Genomic DNA, 15,219 nt, shown 5'->3' with positions numbered 1-15,219 from the left:
TCCATTTTCTCCCCTTTGGTCCAGGAACTCCCTACCTACATCTGTGACACCACCCATGCCCTCCACCTCCTCCAGGACTTCCAATTCCCTGGCCCCCAACACCTCATTTTCACCATGGACGTCCAGTCCCTATACACCTGCATTCCGCATGCAGATGGCCTCAAGGCCCTCCACTTCTTCCTGTCCCGCAGGCCCGACCAGTCCCCCTCCTCCGACACCCTCATCCGCCTAGCCGAACTCGTCCTTACCCTCAACAAATTCTCTTTCGATTCCTCCCACTTCCTACAGACTAAGGGGGTGGCCATGGGCACCCACATGGGCCCCAGCTATGCCTGCCTCTTTGTAGGTTACGTGGAACAGTCCCTCTTCCGCACCTACACAGGCCCCAAACCCCACCTCTTCCTCCGGTACATTGATGACTGTATCGGCGCCGCCTCTTGCTCCCCAGAGGAGCTCGAACAGTTCATCCACTTCACCAACACCTTCCACCCCAACCTTCAGTTCACCTGGGCCATCTCCAGCACATCCCTCACCTTCCTGGATCTCTCAGTCTCCATCTCAGGCAACCAGCTTGTAACTGATGTCCATTTCAAGCCCACCGACTCCCACAGCTACCTGGAATACACCTCCTCCCACCCACCCTCCTGCAAAAATTCCATCCCCTATTCCCAATTCCTCCGCCTCCGCCGCACCTGCTCCCACAATGAGGCATTCCACTCCCGCACATCCCAGATGTCCAAGTTCTTCAAGGACCGCAACTTTCCCCCCACAGTGGTCGAGAACGTCCTTGACCGCGTCACCCGCAACACATCCCTCACACCCCGCCCCCACCAAAACCGCCCAAAGAGGATTCCCCTCGTTCTCACACACCACCCCACCAACCTCCGGATACAACACATCATCCTCCGACACTTCCGCCATCTACAATCCGACCCCACCACCCAAGACATTTTTCCATCCCCACCCTTGTCTGCTTTCCGGAGAGACCACTCTCTCCGTGACTCCCTTGTTCGCTCCACACTGCCCTCCAACCCCACCACACCCGGCACCGTCCCCTGCAACCGCAGGAAATTCTACACTTGCCCCAACACCTCCTCCCTCAAACCCATCCCAGGCCCCAAGATGACATTCCACATTAAGCAGAGGTTCACCTGCACATCTGCCAATGTGGTATACTGCATCCACTGTACCCGGTGTGGCTTCCTCTACATTGGGGAAACCAAGCGGAGGCTTGGGGACCGCTTTGCAGAACACCTCCGTTTGGTTCGCAATAAACAACTGCACCTCCCAGTCGCAAACCATTTCCACTCCCCCTCCCATTCTTTAGATGACATGTCCATCATGGGCCTCCTGCAGTGCCACAATGATGCCACCCGAAGGCTGCAGGAACAGCAACTCATATTCCGCTTGGGAACCCTGCAGCGCAATGACATCAATGTGGACTTCACCAGCTTCAAAATCTCCCCTTCCCCCACCACATCCCAAAACCAGCCCAGTTCGTCCCCTCCCCCCACTGCAGCACACAACCAGCCCAGCTCTTCCCCTCCACCCACTGCATTCCAAAACCAGTCCAACCTGTCTCTGCTTCCCTAACCTGTTCTTCCTCTCACCCATCCCTTCCTCCCACCCCAAGCCGCACCTCCATCTCCTACCTACTAACCTCATCCCACCTCCTTGAACTGTCCGTCTTCCCTGGACTAACCTATCCCCTCCCTACCTCCCCACCTATACTCTCCTCTCCACCTATCTTTTTTTCTCTCCATCTTCGGTCCGCCTCTCCCTCTCTCCCTATTTATTCCAGAACCCTCACCCCATCCCCCTCTCTGATGAAGGGTCTAGGCCCGAAACGTCAGCCATTGTGCTCCTGAGATGCTGCTGGGCCTGCTGTGTTCATCCAGCCTCACATTTTATTATCTTAGAGCACCCTTAGCCCTGTTTTGCACACAAACCATATTTTAGGCCAAGTGATGCTGACTGAACTGTGCCAAATGTTTAACAATGATCAGCTAAAATTCTATTAATAAATATATCTGAAATAAAAGGAGGAGAAGTCAACAGGCACTGCAAAACAAAATTAACCTAGACTGAGTCCCATTCAAATAAATGAATGACATTCCTGGATGTGCTTGTTGTGTTTAAAATGCCGTACTCCTTAGAAACTAAAGGCAGAATGCCTTTCAAATCAGATTCATGTAAGTTGCAATAGATACCACAGAAGAATCTTATCCTTGTGTACTTCTATCACACACAATAAACAGCCTATATCTTTAACGTGAGTATCTAGCCATTTTCAACCCATTTTAGGAAGCTTCACATTTCCTCAGAATTTTTCAACCGTTAGTACGTATTTCTCCACAAGAGGCTCCAATCACTTACCTGATGAGTTCAGTATTGGTGAGGAAAGCACTTCATCTCTCCTCGTGATGCACAGTGAGGCTATGGAACCTGGATATCCTCACAACGTATAAATGATCAAGGCCTGGAGCAGTTCAAAGTCGTGAAAAGTGGCTCCACTTTGAACCTGCGGATGACCATCAACTCATGGGTCCTGGGTCACTCAATCAGCTCACAGTAAAGGCTGAGATGGTGTTTCAAAGCAGAACAAATTGGAATATTGTTCTTCAGGATTTCATGGGATTGATGGGAACACAATAGAATCCCGATGCCTGAAATATATATCTGTTTTATTCACTCATCAGAAGTGTGTATGTCATTCGTTGAGCCAGGATGGGCTTCGATGAGCCCATCCTTTCAATTGCCCTTTAGGTGGTGATGAACTGCTTTCTGGAACCACAACAGTCATTTTGGTGTAGCTCCCCCATCAATGCATAAGAGAATTCCAGGTTTTTGAACTGGCAACACTGAAGGAACAGCTATATATTTCCAAGTCAGAATGGTGAATGACTTACATGGGAATTTCCTGGAGGCAATGTTTTCTTGTATCTGCTGCCCTTGTCCTTCTGGATGGAAGTGGTTGTGGGTTTAGGAGGTGTTGTCTAAGGAGTCTTAGTGAATTTCTGCAGTGCAAATGGGACACAATGCTGCTATGTTATTTGGGTGGTGGAGGGAGTGAACGTTTGAGGTTGCAATGCCAATCAAGCGGGCCGATTTGTCCTGGACGGCTTCTCAACTGTTGTTGGGGCTGCACTCATCAGGTAAGTGAGGAGTATTCCGTCATACTCCTGACTTGTGCATTGAGGATGGTGGATGGGCTTTGGGGAGTCAGGAGGTGAGTTACCAGTTGCAAAGTTCCTGGTCTCTGTTCTGCTGTTGTAGCCAGTGTGTCTATAAAGCTCAGTTTATAAAGCACTCAGTTTATGATCAATGGTAACCCCAGGATGTTGATAGTGCAGTAATGATAATGCAATTTAATGTAAAAGGGCAGTGGTTAGATTGCCTCTTATTAGAGACGGTCCTTGTCTGGCACTTGTGTAGTGTGAATGTTACTTGCCTCTTGGCAGCCTGGATACTGTCGAGATCTTATTGCATTTGTACACGGACTGCTTCAGTACCTTAGGAGTCATGAATGGTGCTGAATATTGCACAATCAACATCCCCACTTCTGACCTTACGATGGAGGGAAGTTCATTGAAGATGCACATGTGAATGGTAGGACTTAGGATACTACATTGAGGAATTCCTGCTGAGATGTCTTGGAGCTGAGATGACCAACTTCCAACAACTACATCCACCTTCCTTTCTGCCAGGTATGATTCTAAACAGTGGAGAATTTTTCTGTACACAAAAAAACAAACAGGACAAATCCAACCTGACCAATTATCAGCCCCTCAGTCTGCTTTCAATCATCCAGAGAGCGATGGGCAGCATCAACAGAGCTATCAAGTAGCACTTCTTTAGCAATAATCTGCTCACTTATGCTCGGTTTGACTTCCACCAATTAGCTTCTAAACTCATAACAGCCTTGTTTTACACTCCAGACAGGAAGTGACAGCGATCGCCTTTGGCATCAGGTCACATTTGACACAGTGTGGCATTCAGGAGCCCGAGCAAAATGGGAGTCAATGGGAATCAATGGGAGAAGGCCCTCCACAGGTTGGAATCAGCCCTGGCACAAAGGAAGATGGCTGTGGTTGTCGGAAGGTCAGTCATCTCAGCTCCAGCACATCTCTGCAGGAGTTCCTCAAGGTAGTATCATGGCCCAAGTGATAAGGACCCTAGCTCCAGGCTTAAGGCCCCGCATGGGACCTGATGGTCAAGGGACACGTGTCCATGATGTGGAGAAACAGGTTAACAATTGATCTGTAGGTCTGGTCGATTGGCCTAGGGCAGGCAGTTGAGTTGTTCCTGGCCACCCAGAACTGTGTGGTGGTTATAACACAGTGTACTGCCCATATTAAGTGACTCCACACACAGGCCCATCATTCGTCTCCTGAGGTACTTCCACTTAGACTGGTTTCTTTAGAACACAGTCTAATGTGCAGCTAAAGATTGATCAGGTACCAGTATTTTTCAGATTTTTTGATGAGGCAATCTGCAGGAATTATATGCAGGTTGATGCCCGACCAGTTTTGTGGGCCCTTTCATGAAAAAAAATACATACAGCCATACAATATTCATACCTACCTACACACTTATAGGCTCTGCTTTTTCAGCATCTGCAGTCCTTTCTGTCTCCATTGCTGTATGAATTAGTGCTTTAATGGGCTGGAGGAGATATCCACTGCTGATGTATGGAAATAGAGGGCTGGAGGAAGGGTTGAGTGAGAGAAGATGAAGGACCCCTCCCCTCTGAGCAGTGTGATGCCTCAGGGCCTGATCATCGGGTCATGGGGTTCAACATGTCAACCATGGGTCAACGGGTAGCATTCTGACCTAGCACAGAAGGCCTTGAGATCTAGTTCCACTCCAGGAGTTCAGCTCAAAAATAAAGACTGACATGCCCGGTACAGGGCTGAGGACGTGCTGCACTACCCGAGCTGTAATCTTTCAGGTGAGATATAATGCCGAGAGTACACATGGCCTCTGAATTGAACTTACAAGAACCATGGCACTTTTTCAAAGAAGATGACTGTAAGATTGCCATTGTCCTGGTTGATACATATCCCCCCAGATTTATCTGATTGTTCTCTCACCGCTGTTTGTGCAAATTACAACAGTACAGCTGTGACTACATTTCCAAAATGCTTCATTGCCTGTAAAGCACCTTGGGACATCCTGCGAGGTGCTACAGAAATACAGGCATTTTTTCTTCCTTTCAAGCAATCCCTGTCACCACATGATGGTAAATTTAATTTGGAAATGTATTGCCGATTCTTCGGTATCCTTGGGGCAAAATCCTGAACTCTTCCCCCTCCCTAATAGCACTGTGGGGGTTCTCACAGCAAATGGACCACAGTAGTTCAAGAAAGCAGTTTGCCACCTGAAGGGCAACTAGGGATGGGCAATATATACTGGTCCACCATACAATGCTCACATCCCACAAATTATTTTTTATAAAAAGAATATCTTGATTAATCTATTACATATGGCATTATATAAGAATGATCAATATTAGGGTTCATTTCCTTTGGAAATAAACACTTTTATTTTAGAAAGAAGGACACATTTGCCTCTGTGTAAAGTGTTTCCTGACTCAGCACCAGAATCTCAACGATTGGAATTCACGTGACTATAAAGCTGGGGTTTTCCCTGATTCCATTGCGGACTTTTGATCCTCTCACACAATGGCTTTAGATTTGGGCCTGGACATTATCAGTGGGAAGAGAGGGCCACTCAAGCAGCACTGACTGAGGATTAGAATAATCACAATACAGACCCAAAGAAATTCCAATGACGGCCGGTTAGCCCAAATGGCTGGACGGCTGGGTTTGCGATGCAGAGTGATGCCAACACTGTGGGTTCAATTCCTACACTAGCTGAGGTTACCATGATGGACTCTCGTTCTCAACCTTTCCTCTCGCCTGAGGCTTGGTGACCCTCAGGTTAAACCAGCACCAGTCATCTCATTGAGTCATAGAAATGTACAGCAAGGAAACAGACCCTTCAGTCCAACATGTCCATGCCAACCAGATATCCTAAATTAATGTAGTCTCATTTGCCAGCATTTGGCCTATATCCCTCTAAATTTGTCCAGATATCATTAAAATATTAAAACTGTACCGTTCTACACAACCTCCTCTAGCTGCTCATTCCACACATGCACTACGCTCTGCGTAAAAAAATTGTCCCTTAGCTCCCTTTTAAATCTTTCTCCTCGCACCTTAAATCTATAGCCTCTCGTTTTGGACTCACCTAACCTGGGAAAAAGACCTTGGCTGTTCACACTATCCACACACCTCATGATTTTATATATAAGGTCACTTCTCAGCCACCAACACTCCAGGGAAAATAGCCTATTCAGCCTCTCCCTGTAGCTCAAAAGCTCCAAAAATGGCAGCATTCTTGTAAATCTTTTTTGAACCCCTTCAATTTTAACAAGATATTTCCTACAGTAGGGAGAGCAGAATTGATGCCTCGAATGAGAGAACAGCCCTATGGTCTGGTCGAATGTGGAGATTTTACCTTTACTCGAACAGGCCCAGTGTTATTCTGGCATGAATGAGGTGCAGGAAAATCAAACACAAACCTCCAAGAAAGCTTGTATTTTTGCATTGTTTTAATGCACAAATAAAATACTATTAAAAGTTCTATAAGCAGGCATATACTAACCAGCATAAAATAAGGCACGTGACGGAATGCCATTGTAATGGACATTAATAAGAAAGGGTAACATCTGTCTGCATTGAACTGGCTGTTCATAACACTTCATATACAGGACTTTTATTCCATTACCCAGTTACTCTGAGTCTGCCCACACATTACAGCTGTACAAAAAGGACTTAACACTGTTATCTAGAAATAATAAGTAAACAATCCCATCAAGTAGAACAGAGAAAGGCATGCCGGTTACAAACAGTCTACAGAAAGTTCAAAATATATATACCTTATTCTTCATTTGAGACTACAACTTTAAGCAGCAGACAAATGCTTGATACAGTATTAGTCAGTGTAATACAACTATAAGAAAGTGTAGTGAAGAGGTTTTTTTCCTAAGGAATCCTTCAGCAAGTTAAGTTCAAGTACTTTTTTTTTCTGCAAACTCCTTCAGCATTCATAAACTTCTAAACTCTTGCAGTAAGGCTATGATAAAAATACAAGACTTTAAATGCTCTCATATATCTGCCCTAGCAATGTACATGCATAGTCTAGGCTACCATGTGTTCAAACGGTATCATTGCCTGTCTGTGTGCTTTCTCTCATTTGAGCCTGTCGGTCCTTCAAATAAGCTGGCGCTGAGCAATTGAACAGAAAGACCATTCAACCGTCTGCTTCTTGTCAGTTTGATGGCACAGGGTTCTTGCATACATCAGTCGACCAGGCATACAAGGCTAACTCACAGTTTCATAGTTGCTCAGTGGTGGATTTTCATCTACCAATTAAATATTTAAAATTACTTCTTTTTTGAGTCTTCCTTTCACAACAAAAAAAAGTGTTTCATATCTTATGGTAGCACAAAGTGTTTTGCTGACGAGACACCAATTTGTCTCTGCCTATATAATAACAAACAAATAAATGGTCATGTTTTCTGAACATCAATATGCACATTCTTCTACATAACAGTAATTCTTGTCTTCCTGGTAACAGATGTACAATCGTTACTTGTTATTTTGAATAATCTAACACTGCTAGCTTAGATGGCAGTTATTTTCCAAAATACACATATATAAACCGTAATGCATTAATAGAATAAAACTAGAATTAGTTTAAACATTGGAATAAATGCAGGTTAATTAATACTGATAATATTTTCATCCCAATTTTATATATGGCTTCAAGAATTGAAAAGGGTTTACTTTTTCTTCCCCAAGAATTATGTACCAACTTTCATACAATATTCATCTGTTTTAAACATTATTATTTACCTTCCTAGTTGGATTATTCCGGTTGCACATTTTATACAGACAATGACTTGTAGAAAAAGAGAATTTTCTCTGATAAATAATATTTTCTTCTGGCTATAACCTTGGTTTGTAAAATATTCAAGAAAACTCTCAGTTGTGTTAGTAATCTAGTAGAAAAGGTCTTTTGAAAAATTTTTTTTTAAAAAAGTCCACATTATTTCAAGAAAAAACTCAAAACAATAGGATGCTAAAATTCATGCCCCTTGAATATATACAAAAAGGTTACTGCAAAGATAAACAGGAACTTGGATAGATTGGAACTTGGCTTCATAAGAAATATTTGTTAACATTAAAATTTTTAACATCTAGAAGGTTTCCAAAATACACACACAGTATAAAAATCCAAACAAAAGGACTATATTGTCAGTAATACTTAAGATAAATACATCTGCAAGCAGAATCCAGAATACATCATATATGGGCAAATATATCCAATATAGCTAAAAACTCCACACTGTTCTTTTTCTTGATTGTCCCTTAAAAACCTCATTTTCATACTCACATACTTAGCGTATACCTTTGTCGTCAGTTTCTGGCACGTATTTATTAGTTAACCTTTTAGGTACTGAGTTAATATTTTGTCACCAGCACAGGTGCAGGGAGCTGGATGCTCGAACCTCATTCCTCCCCTCTCTCTGCCACAAGCACCCGTCAACATGTGCAGTCTGTCTCGCAGTTGCGACTATAAATAAAGTGCCTGAAAATCAGGTAGCAATTTGTTCCTGTGGGTCACTGATCAGTGCCAGCATCTGTCAATGCAATTTCCCTACAAATAGCGAAGTAGTTTATTATAAAGGCTGACCAAGCACTAGGTCTCAGGACTGTGCTGGAACTTGTACTCTACATTATTCTATAACTCAGTCTGACTGACCCCTCCCCACAATTTAAGGGAGGTAGGGGGAGAGGCAAAGTTGGGGGGGGCGGTGGTCTTTGGACTTTTGCATGAGGACAGTGTTAGTTCATGACTTGGGGGTGGGGCATGTTTGCCTGTGTGTACATGTGTATCAAAATAATTAATCTTTAGTTTGATTAGCAACAGTAAAAATACAAATCGACAATGTGTTAACTTTTCTAAAGCACTATCCTGTCCTTTGGACCCACATCACCACTGTCTTTTTGTTTGCAGACATGTCCAAGTATCATACATCAGAACCGTTTTAACCCTCAATTCCAATTTACAAATGCCAAACTATCTGGGTATCACACAGTGACATGACAATAATTTACACTTGTAACTCCTTATAGCTGAGAAACCCAAACATCAGCCAATAAAGTCCGTTTGTTTTATCGAAGAGATTGCATAATGTAGGGAAAAAATAAATGCTTGAAATGCCCATTAGGCCAGTGAGCTGCAGTGAAGATGCTTTGCACTTCACAAGTCTAAAAAATACCAGGCTTTTTAACAAAAGTGAGAAGAAGTCAGAAAATCGGCAATGAAGAGATTAAAATGTTTAACTTTGTTTTTTCCCTTTACAGATGTTGGCTGACCTACAGTGAATTCCTAGTGTTATTTTATGTCACCAGCAGTTCCACATTTTGTCTTCTACTATTTTGATGGCTTGCAAGAAGTTTTAAGGCAACTATTCCTCTCAGCAAGCCATCATATCAGTTTGTCAAGAGATCACAGTACATGGCACACTGAAAAAAAATGGCACTTTGCATTAGAAAGGCAAGTGACAATTCGAACTTATCAGAGGAGTTCAAACTTTAAAAATCATTTAATTAAAAAGAGGAAAAGCAGGTCAGGTCTGATTCGTTTATAAAATTGGAGTCTATTTCCCCTGCAAACCTTTTCAACATGAACACACCACGTAGTATAGTGAACTGCTCACAGTAGTTTAATGGAAATGCAGGAACATTAATCGATGTAAAACAGAAAGAGCGTGGCTTTCACAGCAACAGCAATGGTGAACCTATTATTGTTCACTATTATTAAAGAATGAATTGGACAACAGTTTCCGGGGGGAGACAGCTTTACCTGAAGGTTTGTTTGAGCCGCCCTGCTCCTTTAGAAGCTATGCTACACTAGTATCTAGCTGATAAATTTGCCATTAAACATATAGCAAATATGACAATGCTGCTCTAGCATGTTAGATATGCATGAAATATGGTGCATAAAGTTAGGATTATCTGTTCGAGTGTAATTAATTGTTCAAATGCTTGCTAAGTCTTATTTATTCTCAAAAACCTCCCTAGCACTGAAAATTAATGTTGACAAGTATTGACCGTCATTCCTTTAGTGTTCAGTCATTTCTGGGGTCTGCAAAATTTTAAAAATCTAAGAAATGCTTTTTAGTTATGGAAGTACAGAATCTATGGTCCATGAGTTTGTAAACATTTAATAACCTAATAAATGTTTTTTTGTTGTTTCTGTCCCCTTTGTCATTCCATCTTTTATTTCCTTTCTATTGCTCTTTCCACACATAAGATATTGAATTACTTTTCCACTGACCATTGCAAGGTTCAAGTTCTGACTTCATATTCTACCTGATTGCTAAAGCAGATACACTGCTGCTCACTCTGCTCTCCCAGGTCCCTGATCCCCTGCAGAGGGTTTTGTGCTGATCTGGATTTTTATCTGGCAAACTCAGATAGAAAACTCTACCAAACATCTGTGGGGAAGAGTGATGCAAATCAAGCATTATTTGCTTACCCACTGACCGTAAAACCCAACTTAAAATCGGTTCTGTCCTGAAAGCAAAGTGCTATAACGAAATCTTGGCATTGACACAGAGTGGAATTGTCTGCTTTCTTCAGTGAAATTCATTGCTGATTGCTTAACACCGATTGGCTTTTTCTCAAAAATAAATCGCTCCTTTTTAAAAGAATGTGGTGCAGTATTCTACACACAAGAATAGAAAATGTGAACTGCAGATCTGAAAATACATAATAAATTGGGGGACAGCAGGAAATGATGGCTTTAATGTTGATTTACATTTCTTCACAACATCAATGTTAAGGTTCAAGATGGTCCGAGGGTCTCAATCTCTGAAGTTGCAGTCAGATGTTACCACAATATTGCTACGCGAGGGAGACTGCCCTCCTTACCTGATCTGGCCTACGTGTGACACCAGACCAACAACAATATTGTCAACTCTTAACTGCCCTCTGGGCAATTAGGGATGGGCACTAAATGCTGGCCCCTCCTATGATGTCTGCATTGAATAATTTTTTTTCTTGAAAACATGCTTTTTCAGCAGTACCACTCTTGCTACTCTGCAAAAGGAGTAGTGGGGTGTGAGGTAGGGTGGGGATGAGGATTAAGGGTGCAAAGTTGCCCTTCTGCCGTCATCACGATAGAGAGCCCTACAGAAGAGGCAGTGCATAGTAGGTTAATGGACAACATGAGATCTGTGTTCTCTTCTTCCCCTTGCCTTTTCCCTGCATTTCAGTGGTGTTTGGGGAGAGGTACTTGAATAAATACTAAGCATTTCCACACGTGGAATATTTAATCAGTAAGGCAGTCTTGAACCATTTAGCAGGCAGTCCCAGAACGGCGAAGAAAAAGAGCAAAACCAGATACCAGCTTAGCTGAAATATGCATTTGCTTCATGGGGGGAAGGAGGCACACTCAAAAAGTAAAAAACAATAAAAGTTTAATTTTGAAGTGGCAGACAAGTAACATTTAAAATTTTGAACTCCAAAGATAAGTTAAATTCTGAAGGCGCTTAGTGTTCAGTGATTAAGGATTGAAAAGTCCTTGCAGCAAATCACAGTATTACATTTTGTCACTGCAGCTATTTGATGTGGATGTCTAGGGAGGTATGTCTAGTTGTGATAATGTGCTGTGTACTGTTCAAAAATATTATTCAGTACCCCAAGAGTTAACCATGCCTCTTTCCCTTTTCAACCTACTCTTGTATCTCTACAATATCAGACACATATTTGTCAGTCTTCATTGTAATCACTTACCAACAACCATATTTTTGTTACTACTCTAATACTGATGCTTGCCAGCTTTTTTTTGACACAAAGAGCTAGGGGATCAAAGCTCTCAATCCATGTGACAATTCACAGCAAGTGGACTTGTAATATCAGCTTATAGGTTAGTAATGGCACAGAAGAGGCTTGGTTTAAAATATCAGCTATTCAGCTCATTATGTTCTCCCCCTTGTACTGGCTCTTGGTACAAGGTACAAGATTTACTCTGTAAACAAACAGTAGGTAAGACACCCCATGTGAGGTGCCACATTAAACTGCTGTTGGTAATACTGTTTCTGGTAGTTAATACTATAAATACAACCCGAAAATATGCACATACAGAGGAAAGAGTCACATTCTACCAATTTAAGGCCCCTTAATTCTTTTCTGTCATGAGCAAGATTTTGATAAATTCATCTTTCGACTGGACGTGTGATCTGAGCAGTGTTGGGAGAGGGAAGCTGATAGGTTTGTGGGGGATGGAGGAGGAGGATTCGGGGATGGAGGGGGTGACAATGCTGGTGGCTGCAAGGTCTGGTGAGCCACTCACTGCACCCGACGACAATAATAGCCCAGAACTTTGCACTTCTCGCACAGATGTTGAGGATGTTCTTTGCTCTGATCTGACACATCCAGGCCATCAGGCTTCTCCAAGGGTCTCTGGAAGAGAATTGGAAGATTAACACACAAATTATAAAGAAATTAGGTAAAACTAAAGAAGTGGCAATTACAACAATGTGTCATCAAGTCACTTTTTTCTTTATTTGTGTGAAAACATTTCTATTGTGCCCTCCTATAAAGAACATTAGCGTTTAAGATACAGTACTTTTTTAAATTTAAAATTTAGATTTCTTCTAGTGCCAGTAGCAGTTTTTTCTTAACTCTAAAATTTTGTTTCAGAAATAACGGCACAGTGACCAGTGTCCCCATCACCAAGTCACCTTTTATTCACTAGAGCACAGTACCAACCAGCTCAGAGTCAGTCGTCAACCAAGGAGATTCTAATCTCCTGGCTGCCATTTCTTTCCTGGTTATACTTTTTTCATTAAACTGTACAAAAATGCAAAACAAATCAAGGCTACAGTCAACAAAGCAAACAACAATTCACAGGGAAATGGGAACAGTAACCAAACCCCAAATCCCACTGTAATTCACCATAAAAGAAAACTTTAGACAGAAGCACATACAAGATAAACAATAAAAAATAGTAATTCACACAACACTGACACGCCTGGCAAACCAGCAATCAGCCCACCCTTGCTTGCCTTCCGACTACCTCTAAGCCAGACTGCCCTCAGCACCTTTCAATTCTCGGCCCACTCCCACACTTTCCAGGTCCTAGCCCATCCCTACTCACCTTCTGACCACTTCTACAATAGCTCATCCCTATACCTTTTCAGGACAACAGTTTTTGGGGCAACCTACTCATTTTCTGGCTCTCAGTAAGGTCTGCTAGACCCAGGGATGTACACAACACAATACATACAAAACAACCAAAAACACAAAGAATGAATCTACGCCTGACAGCAGCAAGCACATACCTTGCGGCATGCATACAGATACTCCGTCCACGCTTGAGGCCTTGTCCACTTACAGAAACACAGCAGGCTCCCAGAGGCCAGGCCTACACTCAAGGATATGGCCCACCTATTGGAGGCCTGGTCCACTCAAAGAAACACAGTCCACTTGCTAAGGCTCAGTCCAGACACAAAAAGGTGAAAACACACGCAAAAGAAAAGCACAAATGCTTAAAGCTGTGGTGCAAGTAGCAAGACTTGCTACCAAGTCATCTTTGTTGTGATTCCAAAAATAACAATACACTAGCTGTAAAATCCAGCAGTAACACTGGCTGCGACTCGGCCAACCTGGAAATCAGTTTTCAAAAAGTGAAAGAAAAAGTACCACCAGCTGTATCCAGCCAGCTCGGCATCAGCCCTCAACCAAGGGCATTCTAATCTGGTTATATTGGTTGGCCAAAGCTTTCCTGATTGTTAACTTGGGACACTGCTGATCAAGAAAAGTTATCAAGATCCACCTGGTTCCAATCGCTGCAGTTTCCCATTGAGAAGACTATGGTTTTTAATGTTTGACTTGTTAAAGTTGTGGATATAAATGGGAATGAACTGTTTTAAACCACTGTCCTGCAAGGGTTGCTGCATGTTTTGAAATGCAAGTCATTTGTCCTTCATGGCAAGCATTAATTAATTGAACAAGCTGTAACTGATGTTTAGTTTGCAGGCAAAAAGCAACAGAGGGATAATGTACAAATGCAGCTTTGGTTGGCAACAAGACGTTGATTGGTCTATGGACTAGTGACCAGTTATCAATGACCAAGGCCTTTATCCCATCAACAACTAGGTAACTGAACAGCTTGGGGTTGAGAACAAGATGCTGAGGGAAATCATTAGATCTCTAACTAGTCAGGAGTTCTCTCTCCATTCTCTGTGGTAAACCAATGCAGATCTGAAGAAACTAGTTTAACAGAATGAGATGTGACATTACAGCAATTGCTGTAAACTGTGACTTTCAACTGATGTATCAGAAACCTTCTAAAAGTGGAAGCATTCAAACAAGGAAGCCTGGGAAGAAACCTCATCAGCAAGAACCAACTCAACAGATCTTGCAAACAAGAGACTTGGTGAACCATTTCTCTCCCTCCCTTTGTTTATTTCCTGTTAATACGTGTGTGTGTGTGTGTGTGTGTGTGTGTGTGTGTGTGTGTGTGACCGTATGAGAGTGAGAGTGTGTGTGTACTCATGTATAAAGGGAACTTTATGAAATGAATAAAATTCCAAGTAACATAGATTCCAAGTGTCATAGATATTTGTTTAATTAACCTGCTCAAATAGATTCTGAAGCACACCTGGAGCAGGTGGCACTGGGCCTTCTAACCCAGAGATACTGGCCCTAGCACTGCACCACAGGATACCAAATGGTGGTGTTCTATGTTAATGGTTTATAACCCTTTACCTGTGATTACAGTCTGATTATGAGCAATAATGTTACGTACAGTAACCTGGTTCACAGTTTCTATTAACCTGGATTTAGAAAAGATTTCAGGAACTTTGCATACCTTGTTACAATCTGTAACTTTACTGATACCTCTGGCAATAGTGGATTTGATTTCTGGCAGGCTACCCCAGTAAGCTGTGATATCATTAAAGAAAGTCTAGTAATTAACCACACTACTGCTGAATAATGCTTCGTGGGGCAATATTCTCAATACAGACTAAGTCTCAACCACAAGCTAGATTGCTCACACCAATGTAAATGAGGAAGAGCAAGCAAAACGCCCATTCTGTCAATTTAACATTCCCTACCGTTGAGCTCCATGCGC

The 15,219-nt window shown here is 42.5% G+C and overlaps 1 protein-coding gene across 1 annotated transcript in view; it reads right to left on the bottom strand.

The window, feature by feature from the left end:
- Positions 1-6,627: 6,627 nt before the first annotated feature.
- zcchc24 (zinc finger, CCHC domain containing 24) overlaps positions 6,628-15,219 on the bottom strand; it is a 222,239-nt gene continuing 213,647 nt past the window's right edge. The window contains exon 4 of the mRNA XM_048563547.2: positions 6,628-12,542. Coding sequence (XP_048419504.1) covers positions 12,429-12,542 — 114 coding nt within the window. The 3' untranslated portion in view covers positions 6,628-12,428. The remainder of the gene's footprint in view (positions 12,543-15,219) is intronic.

The sequence above is a fragment of the Stegostoma tigrinum genome, chromosome 37, assembly GCF_030684315.1.
Source record: "Stegostoma tigrinum isolate sSteTig4 chromosome 37, sSteTig4.hap1, whole genome shotgun sequence".
NCBI classification, from domain to species: Eukaryota; Metazoa; Chordata; class Chondrichthyes; order Orectolobiformes; family Stegostomatidae; genus Stegostoma; species Stegostoma tigrinum.
This window is presented reverse-complemented; position numbering and strand designations above follow the sequence as displayed.